This window comes from Gopherus evgoodei, chromosome 7, assembly GCF_007399415.2.
Source record: "Gopherus evgoodei ecotype Sinaloan lineage chromosome 7, rGopEvg1_v1.p, whole genome shotgun sequence".
In the NCBI taxonomy this organism is placed as follows: Eukaryota; Metazoa; Chordata; order Testudines; family Testudinidae; genus Gopherus; species Gopherus evgoodei.
This window is the reverse complement of record NC_044328.1, coordinates 108,087,543-108,111,912: the sequence shown is the minus strand read 5'-3', so window position 1 is coordinate 108,111,912 and position 24,370 is coordinate 108,087,543. Positions and strand designations below refer to the sequence as shown.

At 44.8% G+C, this 24,370-nt stretch overlaps 1 protein-coding gene across 2 annotated transcripts in view; it reads left to right on the top strand.

Moving 5' to 3' along the window:
* SEC61A1 (SEC61 translocon alpha 1 subunit) overlaps positions 1 to 24,370 on the top strand; it is a 33,090-nt gene extending 8,720 nt beyond the window's left edge. The window contains exons 8-13 of one of the 2 annotated variants that reach the window (XR_004001146.1): positions 1,797 to 1,957; positions 2,799 to 2,996; positions 3,630 to 3,821; positions 5,502 to 5,578; positions 7,911 to 8,155; positions 22,553 to 24,370. Coding sequence is in view for 1 of the 2 variants with exons in the window: in XM_030568237.1 (XP_030424097.1) it covers positions 1,797 to 1,957; positions 2,799 to 2,996; positions 3,630 to 3,821; positions 5,502 to 5,578; positions 7,911 to 8,097 (815 nt within the window). In the remaining variant the exon portion in view is untranslated. Of the gene's footprint in view, positions 1 to 1,796; positions 1,958 to 2,798; positions 2,997 to 3,629; positions 3,822 to 5,501; positions 5,579 to 7,910; positions 9,789 to 22,552 lie in introns of those variants that run through there. The other variant, XM_030568237.1, reaches the window with a different exon arrangement.

The window sequence follows — 24,370 nt, the reverse complement described above, 5'->3', positions numbered from 1 at the left end:
TATTGGGTGCTTACAGGAAGGCAACTAATTCCAGTTGTGCAAATAAGTTTTAACTATAATATAGGATGATCAAGTGTTCAGTCCACAGTGTTCTCCATTTACTTTGCATTGTCCATTGTAAGTCTGCAGAATACATCCACCAGACCTTTAGTGTTTCCTTAAAGGTATGCTTTAATCAGAATCTGGAATGAAGAATGGCAGTCTTAACAACATAAGAATAGTCATGCTGGCTCAGACCAATGGTCTGACTAGCTCAGTATCCTGTCTTCTGACATTGCCCAGTGCTGCATGCGTCAGAGGGAATGAACAGAACAGGATAGTTATTGATGATCCATCCCCTGTTGTCCAGTCTCAGCTTCTAGCAGTCAGAGGCTGAAGGACACCTAGAGCATGGGGTTGTGTCCCTGACCATCTTGGCTAATAGTCATTGATGGACCTATTGTCCATGAATTTGTCTAATTCTTTTATGAACCCAGTTACGCTTTTGGCCTTCACATCATCTTTGGCAACAAGTTCCACAGGTTGACTGCATTGTTTGAGGAAGTACTTCCTTATGTTTGTTTTTTAACCTGCTGCCTTTTAATTTCATTGGGTGACCTCTAGTGGTTGTGTTATTTACCCCTTCACATAACACTTCTTTATTTACTTTCTCTATACCGTTCATGATTTTTTAGATCTCTATCATATCCCTCCTCAGTCATCTCTTTTCCAAGCTAAACAGTCCCAATCTTTTTAATATCTCCTCATACGGAAGCTGTTCCATACTCCAATCATTTTTATTGCCATTCTTTGTACTTTTTTCCAATTCTAATATATCTTTTTTGAGATGAGGAAACCAAAACTGTATGCAGTATTCAAGGTGTGGGCATACCATGAATTTATGTGGTGGCATTATCTATCCCTTTCTTAATGGTTCCTAATCTTCAGAATTGGTTGCTGGGAGGCTTATGAGTTTGTCATTTCAAATGCCACTTTTATTCAAAGGGCAGTGGCTTTTTCCCACAGAATTCATAGTTATGGCAGAATCCAAGCTGCTGCTTGTTAAGAATCTTGGGTCCATAAATTTTGAACGCTCTTTTTTCTCTGTGATTTTTCAGCCGGACAGGAGAGTAAAAATTGCTTGCTTTGTGATAGTGAGTTCTCAAAGCACAGAACTTCAAAGTAGGAAAACAAAACAATGAATTTCTTTGAAATGTAACTCTGTCATAAAAAGTGATTACAACTATGTTTCCCTTTTAATCCCTTGCAGCTGTGTTTTGCGCTGTGTCTATTGCTGATAAGTACTCTGGAAAACCTAGCTTTCTAACAATAAATTTGTTCTCTTGTGCAGATTGCTAGAACTTTTTGAATAATTCGGTGTTTCATGATGCTTTGAATTCTGCAGATATAAAGTGCGCTGTTTACATCTCTCTTGTTCTGTGTTTCATAGAATCCTTGTTTTGTCTTCCAGTATGTTCTTTGGCACTGTCTAAAATAGTCAGTCATATGGTGTGGAATCCATACCTGTATGGCATTGGCAGATGTACCTTACGCTATGAAGACAGTTGCATTCTTCTTTATATTAACATGTTTCTTATAGAAGGAATTGCCTTTAGGGTGGGATTTTTCAAAAGTGCTCAGCATTGGCCTAACTGATCCAATAGAAATCAATGACTTTAGTGGGATCAGAGGCCAACAGCAAGAGCTTCTGATAATCCCACCCTAAATACGGTATTTCAGAAGCCTAGTTAATGCCTCAGTTCAGATATTAAGATACCTGAACTCATTGTCCTTCCTCTCTCCCTTTCTCATTTAAGGAATGGAGTTTGAAGGAGCCATTATTGCTCTGTTCCATCTGCTGGCTACTCGTACAGACAAAGTCAGAGCTCTCCGAGAGGCCTTCTACCGCCAGAACCTTCCTAACCTCATGAACCTGATTGCCACCATTTTTGTCTTTGCTGTTGTCATATACTTCCAGGTCAGTCAGAATCTAGAATAATGTTTAAAACTACTGCCGGTGGATATAGTAAAGTCATCTATTTCCTGGTACAAATGCAGTCTGATAAATTCTGAGTACAGATCCTGATAATACTTCCATAGAAAAGTTGACAATTGTGAAGATAAATATGAATTCAAGAAGCTGAAAATCTTAGGCTCGTTTGTGGCTTTTTAAATGAGAACTGACGTGGCTGGGGGTATTAAGAATGGATTTTTTTTTTCTGCAGCTTGAAGAGTTAAACTTCACCTTTTCAGTGCATACAGAATACTCCTAATGACTAGTAGGTTCAGCCAGGGCTTCGGTTACTTGATCTGAAAAGGCTGGAACTCCACCCTTGGCTTTCTGTGGCCCCCAAAAGGCTTGAGAACTATGGTAGGCTGAGAGAGATGATGGATGTGTACTAACAGACCTTGCCAAAAATGTCTCAACATTTTGCTGAAAATACCATGGGCCCATAAAAACCGGAGTCCATTTTGGAATGTATTGCAGCAAAATGGCCAATCAGTAGCAAATAAGGGGTCTTTTTATGTGTAGCTTTGAAATTTCCGCTTCTGGGCAGTATGCTGAGTTCTTCCTGCAACTTCAGACCCACCTTTGAATATTTTGGCTTTTCATAAATTCACATATGTAAGCTATCCTGTCCAACAGTCTGAGTTGGTCTGAGGTCTTGGCAGAAGGTTTTAAATAGAGAGCTGAGCTAGTAGAATATTTGACACTCACATGGTTCACAGCAAGATTTTTGTTGAGACGTTGTGTGGTGCCTCTGCTGTCTGCATGTTTTACTTCAGTTACAGTGGGGTTTTTACTTGACATTTTTCAGGGCTTCAGAGTGGACCTCCCCATCAAATCTGCCCGCTACCGTGGCCAGTACAACACTTACCCGATCAAGCTATTCTATACTTCCAATATACCCATCATTCTTCAGTCTGCCTTGGTATCTAATCTGTATGTGATCTCCCAGATGTTGTCTGCTCGCTTCAGTGGCAACTTGTTGGTCAGCCTGCTGGGCACCTGGTCTGTAAGTATCCACCTGTTTTCTGTAACCTGTTGTACACCATGCAGGAGCCCCACTAGAATGTCCAGCTTCGCACATGATCTCTGTAAACATATTGACACTTTCCCTGGCAAAATTATGTACGTTGAGACTAACAGCCCAACATATGATGTTTTCCCCTCATTAAAAAGCAACAAAGAGTCCCGTGGCACCTTAAAGACTAACAAATGTATTGGAGCATAATCTTTCATGGGTGAATACCCACTTCATCAGACACATGTGAAGGTGCCACGGGACTCTTTGTTGCTTTTAAAAGTTCCAGACTAACACGGCTACCCCTCTGATACTTTCCCTTCATTATTGACTGTGGAATACATGGTCTTCTGAATTTACCATGTATATTTAATCTGTGGCTTGCTATTATTTTTTCCTCCCTTGCAAACCCAGTATATTTTATTTTTTTATTTGTCCCTTGTGTTCCTATCTTTAATTTAGAAACTGCTCATAATCTGAAACTTGAATTCCCCTATGCAGCCCATGTGTATGCACAAGTTCGACCTATTAACGAACAGATTATGCATTTAACCAGGGTTAGTCTAACTGCTAACAAATAGGGACACAAACCTAAACAGTACAAACCTGTTTGTTTCTTTTCAGGATACTTCATCCGGAGGCCCTGCTCGCTCTTATCCAGTCGGTGGACTTTGCTATTATCTGTCACCCCCTGAGTCCTTTGGTTCGGTGTTAGAAGACCCTGTCCATGCAGTTGTTTATATTGTGTTTATGTTGGGCTCCTGTGCTTTCTTCTCCAAGACATGGATTGAAGTTTCTGGCTCCTCTGCCAAAGATGTAAGTTAAAGAAATAGGTTTACAGGATAAAACCAGGAGAATTATTCTACAGTAATTACTTCCTCAGCAGTAATATTGTGAAATGGTCAGTATAGCCAGACTTACCTCTTAGTAATATCACCACTTACATGGAGTGCCTTTTTGGCTGTGGATTGCAAAGCACTTAGAGCTGGGTAAGCATGTCTGTCCCCATTTTATAGAGGGGAAAACAGGGACACAGGTAGAACCCTGATCTCCTGATTCCCATTTGGTGCCCTATTCACTGGATCACATGGCCTCACCCAACCCCTCCCAAAAACCCCTAGGTGGGTGATAGAGATGTCTGAGATGCTTGATTATCACTTGAGTGGAAACAGAACAATATGAAAGAGAAATGTCTTCATAAGGAGCATAGTGGTCAGATGACAGCTGCACTGGGTGAGGGTGACTATCTCATTAAAACGTACACACAATATTTTAATACATCTATGCCTGGAAAAAACAAGCTCTCCAAGAAGGCCAACGGCATATCGGGCTGTATTAGTAGGAGCATTGCCAGCAGATCGATTATACCCCTCTGTTTGGCACTGGTGAGGCCACACCTGGAGTATTGTGTCCAGTTTTGGTCCCCTGCCCACTGCAGAAGGCATGTGGACAAATTGGAGAGAGTCCAGCGGAGGGCAAAAAAAATGATTGTGGGGCTGGGGCACATGACTTATGAGGAGACACTGGGAACTGGGGTTATTTAGTCTGCGGAAGAGAAGAGTGAGGCGGGATTTGATAACAGCCTTCAACTACCTGAAGAGGGGTTCCAAAGAGGATGGCTCTAGGCTGTTCTCAATGATGGCAGATGACAGAACAAGGAGTAATGGTCTCAATTTGCAGTGGGGGAGGTCCAGGTTGGATATTAGGAAACGCTGTTTCACTAGGAGGGTGATTAAGCACTGGAATGGGTTACCTAGGGAGGTGGTGGAATCTCCTTCCTTAGAGGTTTTTAAGGCCCGGCTTGACAAAGCCCTGGCTGGAATGATTTTGTTGGTGTTGGCCCTCATTTGAGCAGGGGGTTGAACTAGATGACCTCCTGAGGTCTCTTCTAACCCTAACTTTCTATGATCTTTATGGGGACTGATAACTGGAAGTAGTTGTTTCAGACTCGCTTAATTAGAGGTATGTTAAAAATAATTCAGCACATCTATATACCAGTAGCTGGCCTATGTAAGCTTCAGTCATTCAGATATGTAACACTCAAGAACAAAATAGTTCATTCTTAAATTGCATTGCTTGTAGCTATTGGAGATGGTAAAATGGCTGACACTATGGCAGGTTTTATTAAGAAGAAATAGCTTTTTGCATCATGAGGAGTAATTAAATAAATGGAATACACACAGTGAACGTTTTCATTTGGGATGGATCTGGCTGCTTGCTGCCAAATGAGGCTGATGTCCTTCCTGGAGCTCTGTACAGATCTTGGTTGGGTTTTGCTTGTGTGTCACACTATTAATCATGGCTTAGAATAGTGGAACAAGGCATGTTACACTTTAAACACAATAACTGGGAAAAGCTCCACTTTGTTTTTATTCTGTTTCTTGGAAGATGCCTGACCTGTAATCACAGAAGTGTCATGCTTTTGATTCTCGATAGCTAGGTGGTTCTGTGAAATTAACCTAAAAAAATGAAATTAAATTTCTTGGCTCAATACAGGTTGCCAAACAACTAAAAGAGCAACAGATGGTAATGAGGGGTCACAGAGAAACTTCCATGGTCCACGAACTAAACAGGTGAGCTACAAATATGTCAGTGGCTAAATGTACCAAGTGTGGAATATACTGCTGTTCATGTAATATCAGTGCTACAATAAGCATGGTCTTCAGAAGATTAGAACTTGGATGTTCTTTCAAGCTCAGTCTTAGGGTGATATGCTAGCCTACTGCATAAGGCCATGTCTCCTGTTGGAGGCTGGGCCTACAAATACTGCAGTCTACTGCTACCTCACAGCTGAAGGATTTAGCTCTGGTAGTAGATCTGTGTCTCTGGTGCTAAAGGTCCTGGGTTCAGTCCTTGCTGACAGCCGTGGTGTGAGCATGCAAATGTATGGTTCCTCGCACTGATGTAAAAGCTCTCACGCAAACAGGCTAGCAATCAGCTGGCCCAGTTACCTCCAAAAGTCCTCCATTGCAGGGTGATGGGTATGGAATTACCTAACTTTGTAAGCAATTATTCTAATTGGTCTTGAGCAGTGGCTCTCAAACTTTTGTACTGGTGACTGCTTTCACATGGCACACCTCTGAGTGCGACCCCCTCCTTAAAAATTAAGAACACTCCTATGTATTTAACACCATTATAAATGCTGGAGCAAAATGGGTTTTGGGGTGGAGGTTGACAGCTCGCGGCCCCTCTGCCCCCCCCCACCCCCCCCCGCTTGAGAACCCCAGGTCTTGAGTCTGCTGGTGGTTGTGAGGACTGCAAAAGCCTGAAAGATAAAACTTAAGAGATGTGGCTGCATACATGCAACAATTTTCATTCATTTTTACTACATCGTTAGTAGTATATTCAGCACTTTACATTTTCAAAGTGTTGCATAAACATTACTTTTTTTACAGTAAATTTTATTAATCATAGTTGCAGATGTCTCGGTTACATACCTCCTATGAGTAAGAGCTACGATGTTCTAAATGATTTTGTTTTGAATCCCAAACAAATATTGAATAAACTCCTTGGTGCAGAGGTGGGGCACAAAGTGACCCTTTTGAGTTCTGCGGTGCTTCCCGCTGCAGTTCTTCTCTCTAATATGGAGTGTAATATGTAGCAAGACTACAGGTCCCAGTCTGCTTTTTCCCCATCCCAATCCTAGCTATAAGCCACTTGAAATGAGATGGAGTATTTGCTGGGACCCAATTGCCATTGTGTTGAAAGATGTGACTGGTTGCAGTGCAGTCTATTCCATTCCATTCCCAGGCAGTTTGGCGATGTTTGTCCTCAGTTGGGCCATGCTTGGGCCCCCTTGCCTAGTATGTCGAGCCTACTGCATGTTCCTCCTCTTGGATTGCTGGACCAGGAAGGAAGAGGGCCTTTTGTTTTGTTACTGAGGGCCTTTGTTTTTATTTGTAATAGTTACCTTAAACTTCAGGGGAGCTGCTGAAAAAATATTTAAGGTGCCTAGTTGCATGACGTCTAGCTCCCTGTTCTTACTTTTAAAAGGATTGATTCTTCCCTCCATAGAAAACACTCACCTCTTTGATTCAGACTGTTCTGCCAACTAGGTGTATCCTACAGCAGAGGTCCCCAAAATGTGGGGCATGGCATCCTAGGGGGATGTGGAGGAACCCTTGGGGGGGGGCACAGTGGGGCCTATCTCACAGCACTGGAAGGGACCCTGAAAGGTTGAATCCAGCCCCCTGCCTTCTAGCAGGACCAAGTACTGATTTTGCCCCAGATCCCTAAGTGGCCCCCTCAAGGACTGAACTCACAACCCTGGGTTTAGCAGGCCAGTGCTCAAACCACTGAGCTATCCCTCCCCCTAAACTGGTGCTCTAGGTGAAGTTTGAACTCTCAATCTCAGCATCACTCCTCTATAAGTACTGTGTGCCAACCTATTAAACCACTGGAGCCCACTGGCTAGCCCCCATGGGGGTAGGGCGGGACACCAGCCAGCCCCTCACTGCCCCCAGCTCTGCTCTGGTCCCACCCCCAGCCACATCCACGGCTCCCAGCCCTGCACCTGGCCCTATCCCCAGCCTTGGCTTGCCTCCACTCCTGGCCCCGCGCCAGCCGCCAGCCTCAACCGCTGGTCATGGCTCCATTCCCAGCCCAGAGCTGAGGCTGGGGGCAAGGCCAGGAGCGGAGCCGCACCTGGCTGTGGGCCCATCACAACCTGGCTGCAACTTCGTTCCCTCCCCCAGCTTTGGCCCATGGCCCCAGCCTCGACCCCCCCACCCCGTTCCCTGTGGCCACATCTCAGGCTGCAGTGGGGGCATGGACAGGGCTACGGTATGGTGAGGCATGACCCTCAAGTTTGGGAACCACTGTCCTACAGGAATACCAGTTCCTGGTGCGAAAGGTAGCTTAATGTCTGACTGACTGTACTTTTCCTTTTACCATTGTATTTTACAGGTACATTCCCACAGCTGCTGCATTTGGTGGTCTCTGCATTGGTGCTCTCTCTGTCCTGGCAGACTTCCTTGGGGCAATTGGGTCTGGAACTGGAATCTTGCTAGCTGTTACTATCATTTACCAGTACTTTGAAATTTTTGTAAAGGAACAGAGTGAAGTTGGGAGCATGGGAGCTCTTCTTTTCTAAACCCAGCTTCTCATGGACCTGGGAAAGGGGAAGGCGTATTCTTGAATCATCCAGTCAGGTGAAAAGAAATAAAACAAACTCGGGCACATCATGCTATAGGAACATGTATTTTAATAATGTTTCCAAAGTGCATTTCCTTGTGTTCACTTTTAGCATATTGTTTGTGTTTTATAAATGTTGGAAAATGTGCAAAAACATTTTAAAGAAAATGGATTATTTTTAATTATTAGGAAAACCAGCTTCCTGAATTGATTTAGTCTGACAGTTCTTTAATTTTTCATCCCCTTGCAGGAATGATAGATCTGAAGCCTTTATAGGTTTCAATAACTAGACATAGGGGGAGGGCTATATATTGGAAGGGATGTTTTTTCCATATATTTTGTGTTTGCAACTCCTCTGCAGTGGATTAGGTGAGAAATCTCTCCGTCTGATGCTGGAGTTCATTAATTATGGTTGTAAGCACAAACAATGTTTAATGTGTTCAGTTTTGTATGTTTTTTGGAATATGGCATATTTGGTGAGGCATTTTCAGTGTATTTTTACAAAGGTGTCCTCTACTTACAGATGTCTTGTAACTAAGCTAGGTCTTGTCAAATGCTGACTGTTGGATTGAGACTGTTGCCTAGTTTCTGTAGAGGTTAGAAATGCTTTCCCTTCGATAAGCTGAAAACTCAGGTCAGTCTGTTTCTCCAGGGGGAAGCAATTACTGTGCCGAAGAGTTGTAACCTTAAAACTTGATAATGTGGAGAAGCCTTGTAAATGTTCTAACTACCATTGACCACAGTCATTTTTAGCTCTGGCACTGAAACTAGTTGGGAATTGCATGTCACAACCTTTTAGAGGCAAATCTTCTTTTGATAAACCCAGACTTCTCTCATTTAAAAATAAGTAATAGTCTAGCAGCAATGAGGTAATCATCATCTGACTGCTTGTTTCTAGTGAATTGTGTAGGGTTCATTGCTACAGAATGCCACAACTGTAATTTACATATGTCCCAAAGTACCTAATTTATGGTCCTGGACAGGAGATTAGTTTGATAACTTTGTCACTGCCCATGTAGAAAGTATCCTTTTGCCATCTCTGAAATACGCTTAAAAATATACCCTTGCTGACTTGAGTAGCATGTAGTGGAAACCCTTGCCTGGACACCTACTCCTATCAAAATGGAGAAGTCACCTTAAAAGGCTTAAAGGAAACTGGAAAAAAAAAAATCCTCAACTTCTAATTTTAATGTAGGTTGGTCCTAGGCACATTAAATATTGACAGATGCAAACATTTTGTGTACAAAAGAAACTGGCAAGTAAAGTTTGTTCCTCAAACAGTATTGGTCAACCTGGGAATCAGAATGGGAAGTGGTAATGTTGGAGTGTTTCTCTGTACTGCACAAATATAACTGTATTTTCTGCTGTTACTCTGAAAATGTAAAAGATGGTTTGTGCTTCAATGAATGACAGAATCATTTCTATCACATATTCCTGAGAAAAGTAGCGACAGGGCCAGAACTCATGTTGTATTTGCCACCAAGCTCTACCAAATGTGAGAATTTTGCAGGCTCTATATGCTGTGTACCTATCAATAGAAACTTAAACACTTAAAATGGGACAAGGACCTGAAGTGGGAAAAGGGCAAAAGTAATGGAATAAAGTAGCCATGAATAAATAAAATGTATAAAAGTCCACTTGTTAACTTCACACAACATTTGTTCTGTTTTTTTTATCCAGGGTCTGTTTTGAAATAGCAGCATGTGACAACAGAGTTTTTATACAAAATCTGAGATAGTTCAGAGGTGACTTTTGTTGGGAGTGTCTTTCAGAAAGACCAGTCAAGGACCTCACTTCTGGGCACACAGTTCTGGCTGGCCTGGAACTGTATTTGCGTTTTCAGTTAGAACTTTTTTCTTTGAACTGGCTGCAGTTTAGACCAACAGTTCTTGAGTTCCTGATGAATAGCACTTGTTCTGTGCATCTGTATATTGTTGCCTAGTGGTGGATCTTTATACATCTTCAAGTCGATATGTCCTGAAGGCAGGATCTGATGATCATACAGTGGACATTTAGAATAAAAACAAAGAGCTAATGCCTAACCAGTCTGCTTTATAATTAAATAAAGTACATCTTTGGAACTAACAGTTGACTTTTAGTGCTTTAAATACTGCTGCAAGTGCATGCCTAAAAGACTGAAAATGAATGTTAAGACTGATGGGTACTAAAGAGTGTACAAAGACAGTTCCTGCCCCAGAGAATTTAGCTATAAAACAGGATTCAGCAGGTGTCTAAGACATGCAAATGAGCATCACAACAGAGATTATGAGGTGAAAAAAACAGCAGTTTGATAACCGCTAAGTGTTGCCCAATATCTAAATGTTACTAAATGTGTCTCTATGAAAGTTCTTTGTAGCATGACCCTATTTAATTAAAAGAATCAAGGGGTGAGTGGTTTCAGACGATTTTCTGCCCTGTTCTCTAAGGTTGCAGGTTTCTGATGTGGTGGGGAAGGAAGACATTAATTTGCCTTTTAGGAGGCATTCTTTCCTTCCTCTGAAAATGCTTCTCACTCTGCTCTTGTGAAGTTCAACCTGGGCTGTCATTTGTAGTGCCACTGTAGAGCAGAGATTCTCAGCGGTGTGTGTAGCAGAATGGGGCTATGGTACTGTTCAATGCACTTTAGCAGCTTGGAAAAAAGGACATCTGAAATCATGTAAATACTTTCTATGTAAGCAATAGTTGTAGTTGCCATAGGGATATTTTGTGATCACAGATGGAAAGAAGTGGTCCACACAACTGTAGATATGAGGTGAGGCGTCCATAAGGTAATGGTTGTCTGCACCAAGGAAAATCTTAACCCCTGTTGTAGGCAATATTCTAAATGGATTGTGTAAAGAGGGGGCCAGTCCCTGGTGCAACTGTAGCTAGCACTATAGAGAATTTATTTGCAGTGGCAAAGCACTGTGCAACTAAACTATTGGTCATCTCTGTCACTGAGGCGTAAAACAAGATTGACTTGTACAATATGCTAGTTAGGACAAGTCTTCAATAAATGTGGAATCTTGACTCTACCCTCTGCTTTTCCCACTTGATCTCCCTTTCAATCAGTGTCGGGAAGCAGTGACATGTTTCAGGTGGCCTTCAGCTCCCTCCAGCCTCACAAAGTCCCCTGCAGCTTTTGTGCACTGCTGTTGCTTATTGACAGGGTATGACATAATTGACAGGTGCTCAGTCAGCTTTGTGGGTGCCTGGAATGCTAAGGCCATTTCCTGATGTCTCTCAGCACTCTGACTGAAGTTTATGCCCTTGGGAAGGGCACTATGGCCCAGTGGTTGTACTCACTGAAGGAGGAGGGGGCCTTCACAAAGATGTGTACACGGATATGGAGGAAGCTAACGAAATTTGAAGCTCTCTTATTTTGTATGCTGCTTGTACTGTCTATGTTTGGAGTTTTTCTGCCTTTCCTTTTGCCAGATTTCTGACATGAAATTCTAGCCTTTGCCTGCTTCCTGCCTAAAAAGGTTGCAGTTTGAACTTTGGCCAGCAAGGATCAACATCGCTGGCATCCTCCCAGCTGTCCAGGGACATCTGCAGGTGTTCAAACAATGACTGCTTGTTGAAACTTCTTTTGTTCCGCGAAAGAGGATCTTCCAGTTTATCCAAACATCCCTGAAGGACTCTCTTGAAATTGTAACAGCAGCTTTCCCACTGGGGGGTGCTGTTCTACTGCAGTTCAAGGCACTAGTTCCCTGATGTTGAAAAAGCAGTTAGACAACTACACCTGTGATGCATGTTTTTTGCTTTATTTTTTTTTTGTTCGATGTGTTGCACTAATATGTGGTACAGGGTAAAATTGTAGGGAACAGTGTTATCAAATATATTGGTATAGCCCTAGAATCCAAATTGAAGCCCCACTGCGGGGAGCTGTACAAATGCATAAAATTGTAGTCCTATTTTAGTGCTTATAATCTATGAAAGCATTTGGGCCACACAACCTGCGTCCCAGGGAGGCCGCAGCTGTCAGTGTCGCTTAATCTGCTGAACTTTACCACACAATCTGTGCAAAATTGACACTGTGGTTGGGACAATTTTTACAGGATCGAGAAGACACCATTACATGGAATTGCAGGGGGAAGAACAAACTTAAAACCAAAACAAATATATTCTATGTTGGGATCCTAATTAGTCAGAAAGACTTTAAGCTTCCATTTCACAATATGAGAACAGACTGGTCTACTAAAACAGGGCTGTGTTCTAGAGTCTAGTTTCTTGTTGAATCCCTGGCTATTACAAATATCATACTAGCCACGTTGGCCACACTTGGTAGAAAGGAAATACCAAAACAATTGGCATGTCTCTTGGCAGTTACCGGTGAGATGCTAGGGTAGGGGTAGGCAACCTATGGCACATGTGTTGAAGGCGGCACTCACGCTGCCCAGGTCCTGGCCACCAGTCCAGGGGGCTCTGCATTTTAATTTAATATTAAATGTAGCTTCTTTAAAAACCTTGTTTACTTTACATACAACAATAGTTTAGTTATATATTATAGACTTATAGAAAGAGACCTTCTAAAATGTTAAAATGTATCACTGGAATGCGAAAGCTTAAATTATAGTGAATAAATGAAGACTCTGCACACCACTTCTGAAAGGTTGCTGACCCTGGGCTAGGGACTGCAAAGGAACAGAGACTGCCATGCCTTGTCACTATGGAGTGGATGCTCACGGTCAGAAATCGGGGGATGCGGGGGATAAGGAAGCCTCTTCCAGGCATCAGGCCTGTTGATCTGAATGTACTAGAATTTTAAAAACAGAATACCATTGGACAAGCTATGATAGCTCAGTGGTTTGAGCGTTGGCCTGCTAAACCCAGGGTTGTGAGTTCAATCCTTGAGGGGGCCACTTAGGGACCTGGGGCAAAATCAGTACTTGGTCCTGCTAGTGAAGGCAGGGGGCTGGACTCAATGACCTTTCAAGATCCCTTCCAGTTCTAGGAGATAGCCTATCTCTATTAATTAACTAATTCAAATGCTTCAGCATTGCTTTAGTGAAATCAGAAGGATGATCTGTATGGATGCTATCCCAGACCCCCTGTCCTGTATGCTCTGGACAAGCTGCAGCTGGTAATTCCCACATATGAAGTGAGCACTGGTTCTCACTGAGGAAGACACTAGCCATCTGAAACCTGAAACATCCATTTTAAAATGTTGTTGTGCCTGTAGCCACTCATTGGTTTACAGATCTGGTAGCTGTGCTTTCTGGGGTATAGAGAAGACACCATGCAGGTTTTCCTAACAGAGTCTCGCTCCAGCTGGGTAAAGAAGAGTGAGACTCCAGTTTTTTTCTGATTTGTTCAGTGCTGTCCATTTCTGGAGCAGTCCAGGCTAGTGAAAGCAGGTCAGAATTTGTGATAAACTCTCTCTTAAATGATGAGGCCAATAAAGGTTTAATTATGGAGCATGGCCTGAGGCAACTGCCAGCAGTTGAGAAATATAAAAGTTTCTATTTTCATTCTGCTTCAAGCTCTTATGCTTGTTTTTATAATGGCTGCCTGGCTGTTTTGATGATCTCTTTTTGGACTAAGTTGACGAGGAGGTGGGGACAAACTCTTTATTTCTTGTGATGCATATTGCAGACAGCATTTTTAAGTCTGCGGGCAGAGGAGAGGTTAATTTGTCACTGGGAGGGACTGTGCCAATAAGTGATCAGAGTAAGAAGGGTTCCTTTTTCTAAAAAACAAACAAACCCACTTACCAGGCCTTATTAAAATCGATGCAGTCTTGCCACTGACTTCAGTGGGGCCAAGATTTCACCCTTTGTGGGTGAAGCTCTGAGATGCTCAGTTGCAAGATACTAGAAAAAGACAAAGGTGGGGAAGAGGATGGTTTTTAATAATTTACATATTTACACATTTTACAACTCAACATGGCTCCATATAAACTCTAATTTTAAAAATAATTTTCCTTTCTAATGAGCGCCTTGTGTTATATTACCTGGAAGCTCAGTTCAAGAGCATTTTATGGAAAAGAAGTTGTAGAATTAACCCTTTGGAGACCAGCAGGTGCATGTGTAAATAGGGCTTTTCTAGATGGTCCTGGCGTTGATTCTGTTTGTATGAGGGGAGAAGAGGGAGGGGTAAATATAAGGTGAAGAATTAGGATAAATATTCAGTTCCTTGATGTAGCTCGGGGGCATCTCAATTTTCCCCCTTGTTTTATGCATCTCCAAGCCAGGCTCCATGTTGTCTCTGTCATCCTCCCTGCTGAGGAGATTTCATCTGACTCTACTGTGAGCGCTGTAACTGGATGGAGTGGGATCCCTGCCTCCTGCAGAGAGTAAACCTGCTGCCTCCGTTGCTGGGCCCTGGAATAGGAAATTCTGTCCTGAGCCAGGTCTCCCTCATGACAGCGTAGAAAGCATGAGGCCATTGGTCATTTAGTCATTTTTTAATAAGCAAAAGGTGACTTTGAGCATTTCTTCATCTGGGTCCCTCTGTAGGTGCATGAGCCATATGCATACAAGGCTGGAATTGTTTAGCTAGCAGTGTCATTAGGTCTACATTTGCCTTGTAACACTCCTTACAACTGGGGTATATAAAGCAGAGCAGCCCTAGCTACTATTCAGTTCCTTCTCACCCTCCTTGGTAGCTAGTCAGAGCCGCAGTGTCCTGCTTACCCCATAGCTTAGATAGTGAGGCTCAGCAGTGGTTAGCCACCTTGAGGTGCAGCAATACATTTCTTATGATTTGAACTTAATAGACAGGAGACCATTGTATCAGGAGAGTGATCAGCTATATCTCTCCACCTCAACCCTAAGCTTGTTGCCTCTGCAGTGAACCCCAGACTGTTGGAAGCAAAGGGGGGTGTCAGAGAGTCCAAGGAGGGTAAGGGAAGAGTGCCGTCAGTGCCTCAGTGTAGTCATGTCTTTGTTCTCATGGCTGATTGTCTAATCACAGCCCTGTCTTGTTTTTTTTACCCATGCTGAACCTTCCCAGCAGCAGGGAGAGTGCCTCCTTTAATGAGTCCAGTAGGTGAGGAGCAGAGCCAGGAGAGTCGTCACACTTTCTATTTACTAAAGGAGAAGAGAAAAAATTAGCTTCTTGTGTCTTAAAATATATATTTTAGAAAGCCTCATCTTATGCTTGGAGTGAGGTGACAGAGGTGTGAACTGGCTACAAGGTTCTGCAAACAGAAACTGAAGGAATGAGGAGACCCCTCATTCGTGACCTCATAGGCTGCTAGCACTGGAGCATGCAGTGTTGTTAACACCCTCAGAGGGAGGAAAGGAAGGAAGGGGAGAAGCAGCTGCGGGGGGGGGGGGAGAGTTGTTTCAGGTTATAGATCCAGTGTCTCTATCAGTACGTGATTTTAGTGTCTAGCAGAGTTATGAATTTAAGCTTCCGGATGTCCTTCGAAAGTGTGCAGGTTTCCTTTGAGGATGAGGACTGATAGGTCAGATATAGATGAGCACTTTGTGAAAAGTGTTCGCCCAGAGGTGATGTGGTGTTTTTGTCTTTTATCATTTTCCTGTGTAACCTCATTCAAGAGCATAATGATTGTCTGGTTTCACCGATCTATTGTTATGCGGGGCATTCGGTGCACCAGATGAAGTAGACCATATTTTGTGATAGGCATGTGGAATTTCCAAGGTGTGTTGTGGGGCAGAGGCAGTGTTGATCATTGCTGTGTTATGTGTATGTATGGTGTACGTCTTCAGGTTTTGCATCTGTTTTTCCTGCGGGTCTGGTGCTGCTTTGAGTTGGTGTGTCTGGTCTGTGGGGGAGTTTGCTTCTGAGGATGAGCTTGAAGGAGGTTGGGGGGTTTGAAGGCCAGAAGAGGGGGGTCGAAGAAAGATTTCTTTCAGGATGGGGGTCCCCATGAGTGGGGTTTGTAGTTGTTTTGATGATATCCCTGTAATGGGTTCCAGTTATGGAGTGGTAGGTGACAACTGGGGTGAGAGCATCATATGATGAGTAGAATGAAGTAGAAGGGCTCTCTAGCAATAAGGAGAAATAGTTGTGTGGCAAGAGGTGAGCTTAGAACTTGGGGGACACCATCTCAGTGCTCTACTCTGCCACTTCCTCTGTGACATCAGGTGAGTTACTGAAACTCTCTCTACCCTTCGTTTTTTGATGATAACATGGGGATACTACCTCACAGGGATGTTGTGAAGATAAATACATCAAAGATGTGCTCAGATACTGTGGTTACAGGGGCCTTATAGTATGATAGATCTGGTTGGAGGTTCATTCTTTTGTGGCTTTGACACGTGTGTGTGTATGTGTGAGAGAGAGAGAGAGATTCTGCTAACACTCCCAGGTTTTTAGACACAGAAGTAGAGTGCGGGGTTTCATTCTCTTATGCCTCTTATGTGATGCCTTGTAATGGGGAAATCACTTGATAGCTCAGGAAACTGGACACATTTCACTCTCCATATAAAAATGAGGGGGAGATTTTCTAAGGCACTCATGATAGTTAGGGCCTCAGTGAGGCACTGAAAGTCAGTGGGAGTTTTGGTGCCTACCCTCTCACTTGTACCTTGGAAAATCTTCCCAAGTATGTCTAATGCTGGAGATACTGAGCTGAAATGGAATCTGTTTTGCATTCCCCAAGTTAACAGAAGGCAGTGTTCTCTGAGACTAAGACAGGGATCTGAGAGTCAGGGCACCAGGTTCTGTTTCTACCTTTGCTACAGATTCACTGTGATTGCTTGCAGGCAAGTCACTTAATCACTGCCTGCTTGTGAAATGGGGCTACTGCTGACCTCCCTCAAACCAGGATGTGAGGCTTCGTTCATGAGTGGTTATAAAGTGCTCTGAAACTTGCAGAGTGGAAAAACACGGATAAAAACAATGTGTTGTTATAATGAATGACTCAAATGGAGTCATTCCTCCTCCTACTGAGAATTTTCTTAAGTGGCCACTTTTCTTAAGTTGATCTTTTACTAAAGGCTGAACAACATTGTACTGGAAATTATACAGTTCTATAGTATTTGTATTACAGCAGTGTCAAGAGCCCTCCAGCCAGTCAAATCCCCACTGCACTAAGCATGAACTCTTACCATGAAGCATTTACAGTCTTAGAATAAAATTCTGAAAAGCTCCTAAGTCACATAGGAGCCTACGTCCCATTTTCAAAGTGACATAGGTGCCCAATTACCATTGACTTTCAGTGAGACTTAGGTGCCTATCTAAGTTGCTTTAGAAAATGGGATGTGTGCTCCTAAATCACTTAAGACAAGCTGCAATAAGTGACACAAACAAATGGGAGTGGGCAAGGGATAGCAGTGACATTGTGTGTGTAAGCCAATAGTATGCATATCTTTGCTATGTTAATGTAGACCAGTGGCTTTTCAACCATTTTTTCATTTGCAGACCTTCCAAAAAAATTTCCAATGGAGGTGCAGACCCCTTCGGAAATTTAGACATAGTCTGCAGATTTCCAGAGGTCTGTGGACCCCAGGTTGAAAACCATAGATGTAAACCAATAAGCAGATCAGGAATAGGGGTATTGAAGGAAGACGTGCAATCTAGGTAATCCTACATGATATAACCTCTGATCTCTCCAGTTTCTAATACACCCATCCCTGTATCTAGATGCTGGAGACAACAGTTAAAATGGTAGAGTGTATCCATAAAAGACATCAGGTTTTCCACCTTCCTTTTGATTTTAGCTGCTTGTGTTCCTGGGGGAGGTGATTTCTGTGTTTTTCTGCATTAGACACATCACAGGCCAATCTGCTGCCATCGTTGTTGGGCAGGTTTGTAGTAAAAGTTAGTGTAACACTGGAGACTCCAGTTGTCAGCGGGCAGGATCAAATCTGGGACCTAGTCTGGAGCTAAATGCATGAGCCTCTACTGCATGAGTTAAAAGCCACATGGCCCTTAGCTAAAGCTGTTGTAGACTTATTAATCTCTAAATGGACTCGGTGCCACTAGAGGAGGACACAGCACCACACCCAGGAGGAGGTGTGGGTTATATTGGGTCTTGCACTGTACCCTGAAGACAGAGGTTCCATTGATGAGGTCCTTCCTTGAGACTATCCTGCAAGTGATTCCCAAATCCCCCTCCTCCCTGGGGCTGTGTTGGCTCCAGGGAGGAGGGGGATTGGGAATAGAGCTGTTGCCAAGAACAGAGCAGGCCTGTGAAGGTTTAAATATGAGGACCTGGACAAGCCTCACTCCTATCGATCAGTGATCACCTGTGTGGCCAGAACTCTTCTGCAGGCCCCTCAAGGTGAGCGCTGCACATGCTGGCCCCCTCCTGCGATGTCCTTCAGTCTCAGCCCTGAGGGAGGGAGGACGTACGTGCAGTGTTGTTATTGCCGCCACAAAGTGGAGTTCTGACAGTTCAGCTTCTCTGCCTCTTGTAAATGGTTTGGCAAGCACGTAAGCCTCCTGCCAAACATCTCCTGAAAGTCTCAGGGGATTTAAGGGAGTGGAGATGAAGGACCCTGACAGGTGATCAATGGAGGGCAGAGTCAACATTTCTTCATCACGCAAGCAGACCTTTGCAACCCCGTACAAAATGGAGAGTACAATGTGCACTGGAAAGCACCAGGAGCTTCATCCTCTTAGCCAATGAGTCCTGGGAGAGACAGACACCCTAGTCCTGCAACTTAGCCTGACATGGCCTTCCCACTACCCCCACAACACAGCAATTGACTGAGTTAATTCTTTGTTTCTGTTCTGTCACATGCAGGTCTGAAACTCTCTGGGAGGTGCCTGGAGTTGTCCCCTCTATTTCTCCCCTTCCACCCTGCCCAGTGCTGACTCAAGGCACCAGCAAACCAAGCATCATGTGCTTGGGGCGGCACGTTTTCAAGGGCGGCATTCTGGCCATCTTTTTTTTTTTTTTTTTTTGCTTCCGGCAGCAAAAGCCTAGAGCCAGCCCTGGCGGCAGCAACGCGTCGTGTGCAGGGGGTGCCCTGGGGCTGCTGTGGTTTGCACTGCAGGAGAGCAGTGCTGCACCTTGTGGCTGGGCCAGGCGGGCTCTGAGCAAGGGACACTCGGGCTGGGGGCTCCCCCCACGGGGCGCATGGGGCCACCTGCAGGTGCCGCAGAGTGACAGCCCCCCAGCACCGCAGCCGGGGCTGGGCAAAGCGGCCTGAGCTGCCCAGGGACTGTGACAAGGCGGCAAGAAGCAGCAGCAGCAGCAGGGCCATAGAGGGCGGGGTGCTGCCATGGGGGGCCCACGTCCCCCTCTCCGGGGCTCCGCTCCCTCTGGGGCGACCCTGCCCCGTTTCCTCAGCCCCCTGCCAGGGTCGTCCCCCAGCTCTGCTCTCCTGGGTCCCGGACGGTCCTGGAGGCGGAATCCCTGGCTGGAGGGACCCTGACTGAGGTGCGGCCCGGGAGCCCTGCTGCTTACCCCGACCCTGCCAGCGCCAGACTGGCTGGAGGTATGGGGAGAGCGGGCGGAGTCATCACTGGTGGGGGGGGAGCCGAGGGCTGGGGCAGCAGGGGGTGCATTGAGGGGGGAGAGAGAGCCCAGGGCTGGAGCGGCAGGGGGTGCAGGTGGGGGGTAGGAGCCCAGAACTGGGGTTGGGGAACAGCCAACATTTGTTTTGCTTGGGGTGGCAAAAAACCTAGAGTTGTCCCTTCCTGTCATCCCCCCAAATCCTGTGTCTCTTATAAAATTGCCTCCTCTTCTGCCCCTCGGGGTAGCGGGGGCATTGTTCATGCTTTGATCCTGAGGCAGACTAGGGGGAGTGGGAGTTTCTAAAACTACAAGATTTAAAGCAACAACAGGGGCAGTGGGAGGAGGTGAGAAGATTCTGAATGTTCCTGGAAAGAGCCCTGCTGCATTCTGGACTGAGCAAAATAAATACAGCCCCTGAAAAATCTACCCAGCGGGCTAGGACTCGGCTGGAGTATTTAGTTCTCTCTCTCTCTCTCTCTAATCTCAGGTGCCTAACACCTTGAAATCCAAGTTAGTACGAGATAGAGGGCCAGACAGGGTGAATGCATTCAGTAAAGCTGCTCCTATAGTTCTTTATATTAATTCTGAGCCTTAGCATGTCCCTCCCAGTTCTAGAAGATAACCTACAGCTCTAAGAATCGTGCACAGTTGGGGATAGAGAAGGAAAGGACCCCAGGCACTGGCAATGGTGTAATCAGAGTCGCAATGAGCTGCCCATGACCCAGAATTTAGACATTCCTCTGTTCCTAGAGAACTGTCCTGTGGGCAGCATTTAGTGCTGCAGCTTCCAATAATGTCAACTAAACGTGTTGTGGATGGTTGCTGCTGGTGTTGCTTTTCATAAGGGATTGGACAAAAGAGCCATTGGTCAGGTGTTTATTATTGTTTCTATTCTAATGCTCCAGACCATGAGTGTGTGGCTTCAGTAGGGTGACCAGACAGCAAATGTGAAAAATAGGGACGGGGTGGGGGGAAATAGGAGCCTATATAAGAAAAAGACCACAAATCGGGACATCTGGTCACCCTAGATTTCAGTGACACTGCAAAGCAGCTTCCTCCAGGAATGAACTGCACTTAGCAGAAACTTTACTATAGTAGCATGTGTAGATGTACAGGAAACACCAGCATCACCTTTTTCTGTCCTTTGTGTGAATGTGGTGCAGGCCTGCTCCTGCTCTCATTGAAACTACTGGGAGAAAGACGGGGGGCTGTATACTGCAAGCTGTCAGCATCAAGTTTATAGATTACCTGTGGGATGAATTTGCCCCCAAGTTTTAGTTTTGCAGAGGATACTCTGATGACCCTGACTGCATGCTAAATTCCAGAGCTGCAAGGGTGATTGTGTCACAGACCCACCCTGGAGGTGGCCAAGTGCGAGGCTCAGCAGGTTCTGAGCTCCGCACTGACACCACAAATTTACCATGAAGTGCTTCCCTTCTCCACCTGGATGTAGGAGCTCAGGCTGCACACACCCAAGAAAGTTAAAAACCTTTAAGTGAGTATTTCAGGCTGAATCTGGGAAAATGCGAATTGTGGTTACATTAGCTGGGACCAAACCACTGTTCTGGATCCAAGCAACCCTGAGCTTCAGAGAGGATGTGAAATTTGGATGCAGGCTCTGTGACTTCGGTCCATGTCTAGCTTCTAGTGCATGGGACGGGAGAAAGGAAGAAGGGATTGAGGACCTTGTCCCTCTGTGATCTCTGCAGGCTGGTGTTCCCAACTAGCTCTCCTCGACCCCCTTATGTGTGGAATTCATTAATTCAAAATTGTCTTGTGCTCCCACTCCAGAAGGTGCTTAGTCTGATTATTTCCTCCGCATAGAGAACACATGCAGTGGTGGCTTTGCTCTGCTTCCTTTTGTTGGCCTGCTGGCTCCTTCCTCTTGTCTCTGTTCTCCTTTGCTCCACTGGACTCCTCTGTCATTTCTCATTTAAGCTCCTTTACATCTGTGCAGGCTTCAGGGTAGAGCACGGTCCCAGCTTGACGGCTGTTGCTGAGACTCTCTCATCGTTGGTATGTGAATCAGGAAGATCAAGGTGTTTTCTGACAATGGGGACATTATGCCAAGGTTTCTGTCTGTACTGCATGGTCTACAGAGTGAAGAGACCACCCCTCCCCCACATTGCCAGCTAGTGAGAGAGTCTTGTATCCCAGCAGCCTGGATTATGTGACTGATGTCACAGCCATGAATATAAAATGTAAAAGGAATTCAGAGTAACTGTCAGTGTTTTCACCAGGTAGGGTTATTACAGGATACAAAGCAGCTGAAGCCAACTGTAAAATGAGAGCGGAGAGTGCAGGGAATGGGGCCCTATGTGCACATTTGCAGAATGGTTTGGTAAGCATGTGTGTGTGAAGATCTGTAAAATGAATGTAGATCTAATCCATAGCTCCACGAACAGCCTCCGTCTGCCCTCTCTCTTGATTGTCTCCTATTCAAACACTTCACTGTGTTTTACAGGCCTCGAAGTTTCTAGGAAAGAATGTTGTCAGTGAAACCTGCCATGTCTTTCTTAGCAGTGTTGTTCCTTCTCTTGCCCTCTTCTCCATCCATCTTTCCTCTCCTTTACCTCCTGTCTCTCTTCCCCTCTTGGATTTCCTGTAATTTTCAATCACGTTTGAAATATTCCTGTTCCATTTTCTCTCCATGCTAGTTGCTTGCTCCTTTGTGCTATCATATTCAATACTCTGTCATTACTTCCCTTTGGTTTTCCTCCCTCTTCCCTTTTATTAACCTAGTTCCCTCCTCTCCCTCTTTCTTCTGTGTTCTCTAGATTTTATTTTCCCTTTCTTGTATTCTCTCCTTCCATCTGAATGTTCCTTCAACCCCTTCTTCCCCACCCATCTCTCCCTTTCTCATTAGCTACCTTCATTCTCTTACTCTACCCCTACAACTTAAATTCACTATTCTCTCTCTCCTTTCAGTTGTCTTCTTCCCAAGCCCTTCAGTCTCTCCTATATCTTCAGCACTATAGTAATGAAGTGAGGATAACTGAGGAAAGACAATAGGTGAGCAAACCCAGAATAACTTCCTTGTGTTTCTTCATTGTAGGTCTTTCTGCTTTAACTCCTTTGCAGCCATATTGAAGAGCAAGACTTGCTGCTCATGAACATGCTACTCACACAGTGCACAACACCCTGAGAGATGTGATGACTATCAGGATCTCAACAAGGACAGTCGGGACAAAGGATCAGCGCAAGGGCAAACCTGAGGCTGGGAGTAGCAGAGGAGTCTGTAGTCAGGGTCCAGGTCAGAGGGTCAGAATCAGAAGGTGAAGTCCAAATCAAGATAGGAATGGTCTTGGCAGCTATGAGAGATCCATATTGTTGCCTGGACAGCTCCTGGAATGCCCCTTAGTTTTATATAGGGTGGGGAGCCAATCAGGAGCCATGAGGCTGCTGCCTGTCAGACCCCTTAAGGTGGGACTTCCCATGGTCTGGTGGCCACAGCGAGGCAGGGCAGTGGAGTGCAGGCTGCTTACAGCTGCTGCTGGGTGGCAGCTCGGCAGGTCTGGGTTCTAGATACATGGGGCCTTACAATGAACCTTCCATTTTGAGAACCTCAGCACTTCTACCGGAATGCCGAGTCCACTGTCTCAGATGGTGCTCCTTTGTGGCAGCATGTAATCTCCAGTAACTGAGACATTGAGCAGAATGTATTTAGGCTTTGATTATTCTACAGGGCAAATCTTGTTGTGGGCTATCTCCTGAGCAACTCCCTGAAGTCGATGAGGCTGCATGGATGAAGAGACTGCGGAATCTAGGCCTGTGAGATCTGCAAAGAGCAATGTCCAGCTCATCTGATGGGAGGATTTCCTTGGGCTCACCTAGCAGAGCTGTTGCCTATGGATGAGTAGAGATCCACTGGGGTCTGTCTTGGCTGTGGTAACTTGTGGGATACACATGAGTTGAGTCTAGCCAGAGATTGAGAGAGTCTGCTAATTTTTGGCCAAGTTCACTCTGGCATTTTGCTACCAGCTAGTAGATACAGCATAAAGCACTGTGACAGTGGCATTCTGTCTCCAGGACTATGTCAATACAGGAGCTAGATTAGCGTGGACCCTGACCTGGGTACCACTGAACTGACAACTTGCTAGGTTCCTGAGAGCCACCCTAATTTTTTGGTTCTTGTGTCATCCTTGACAGCTGCACAGAAATAGCCTTTGACCATGCTAGGTCACCAGCAATACAATCTAATTGATCAGCTTTCTCCTCACTCTGGTTACTGGAAGAGGGTAGTTACTGGTCACATTTGGTAGCTCCTCAGTTCACATTTGACTATTCCTGGCCTAGAAGAAGCCGCTTTTAATGTTCTGAATGCCGGGCGTTGGAGTGGATAGAAGAGGTGTAGGTGGTTGCAGTCATTCCACCTTTGAGTGTGATGCCGTCAGATCTCATAAGCTAAACAGGTTTGGGTTTGGTCAACACTTGGAAAGGACACTTCCACCAAAGCTCTAGGTAAGTTATTTAATAAGGTGCACTCGTCCCTCTGCATCAGAACTGAACCAATGCCCAGCATGTTGGCAAGGGTACTATATTGCTGGAGGTGCCATCTTTCACCTAAGATACAAAACCAGGGCTCTGATCACTTGTCTGTTAAGTGCCCATGTCACTTGTTCTAAGAGGGTGGATGTTCTGCTGAAATTCCACTCTAGATCATTTCATTCTTCCTCCCTAAATCCCCCTGTGGTTTCAGATGGAGATAGGATAGTTTCTAAACTGTTGTGCAGCATTGCTGTGCCCTGTTAAACAGTTGCTGCATTCTGCTCCAGACGTAGCTACGTTTCCGTGGCAGTTGATGTGATCCCTGTGTCTAATGGAACAGTGCTGAGATGGAAGACGCTGTATGACTATAAAATATTATTAATTA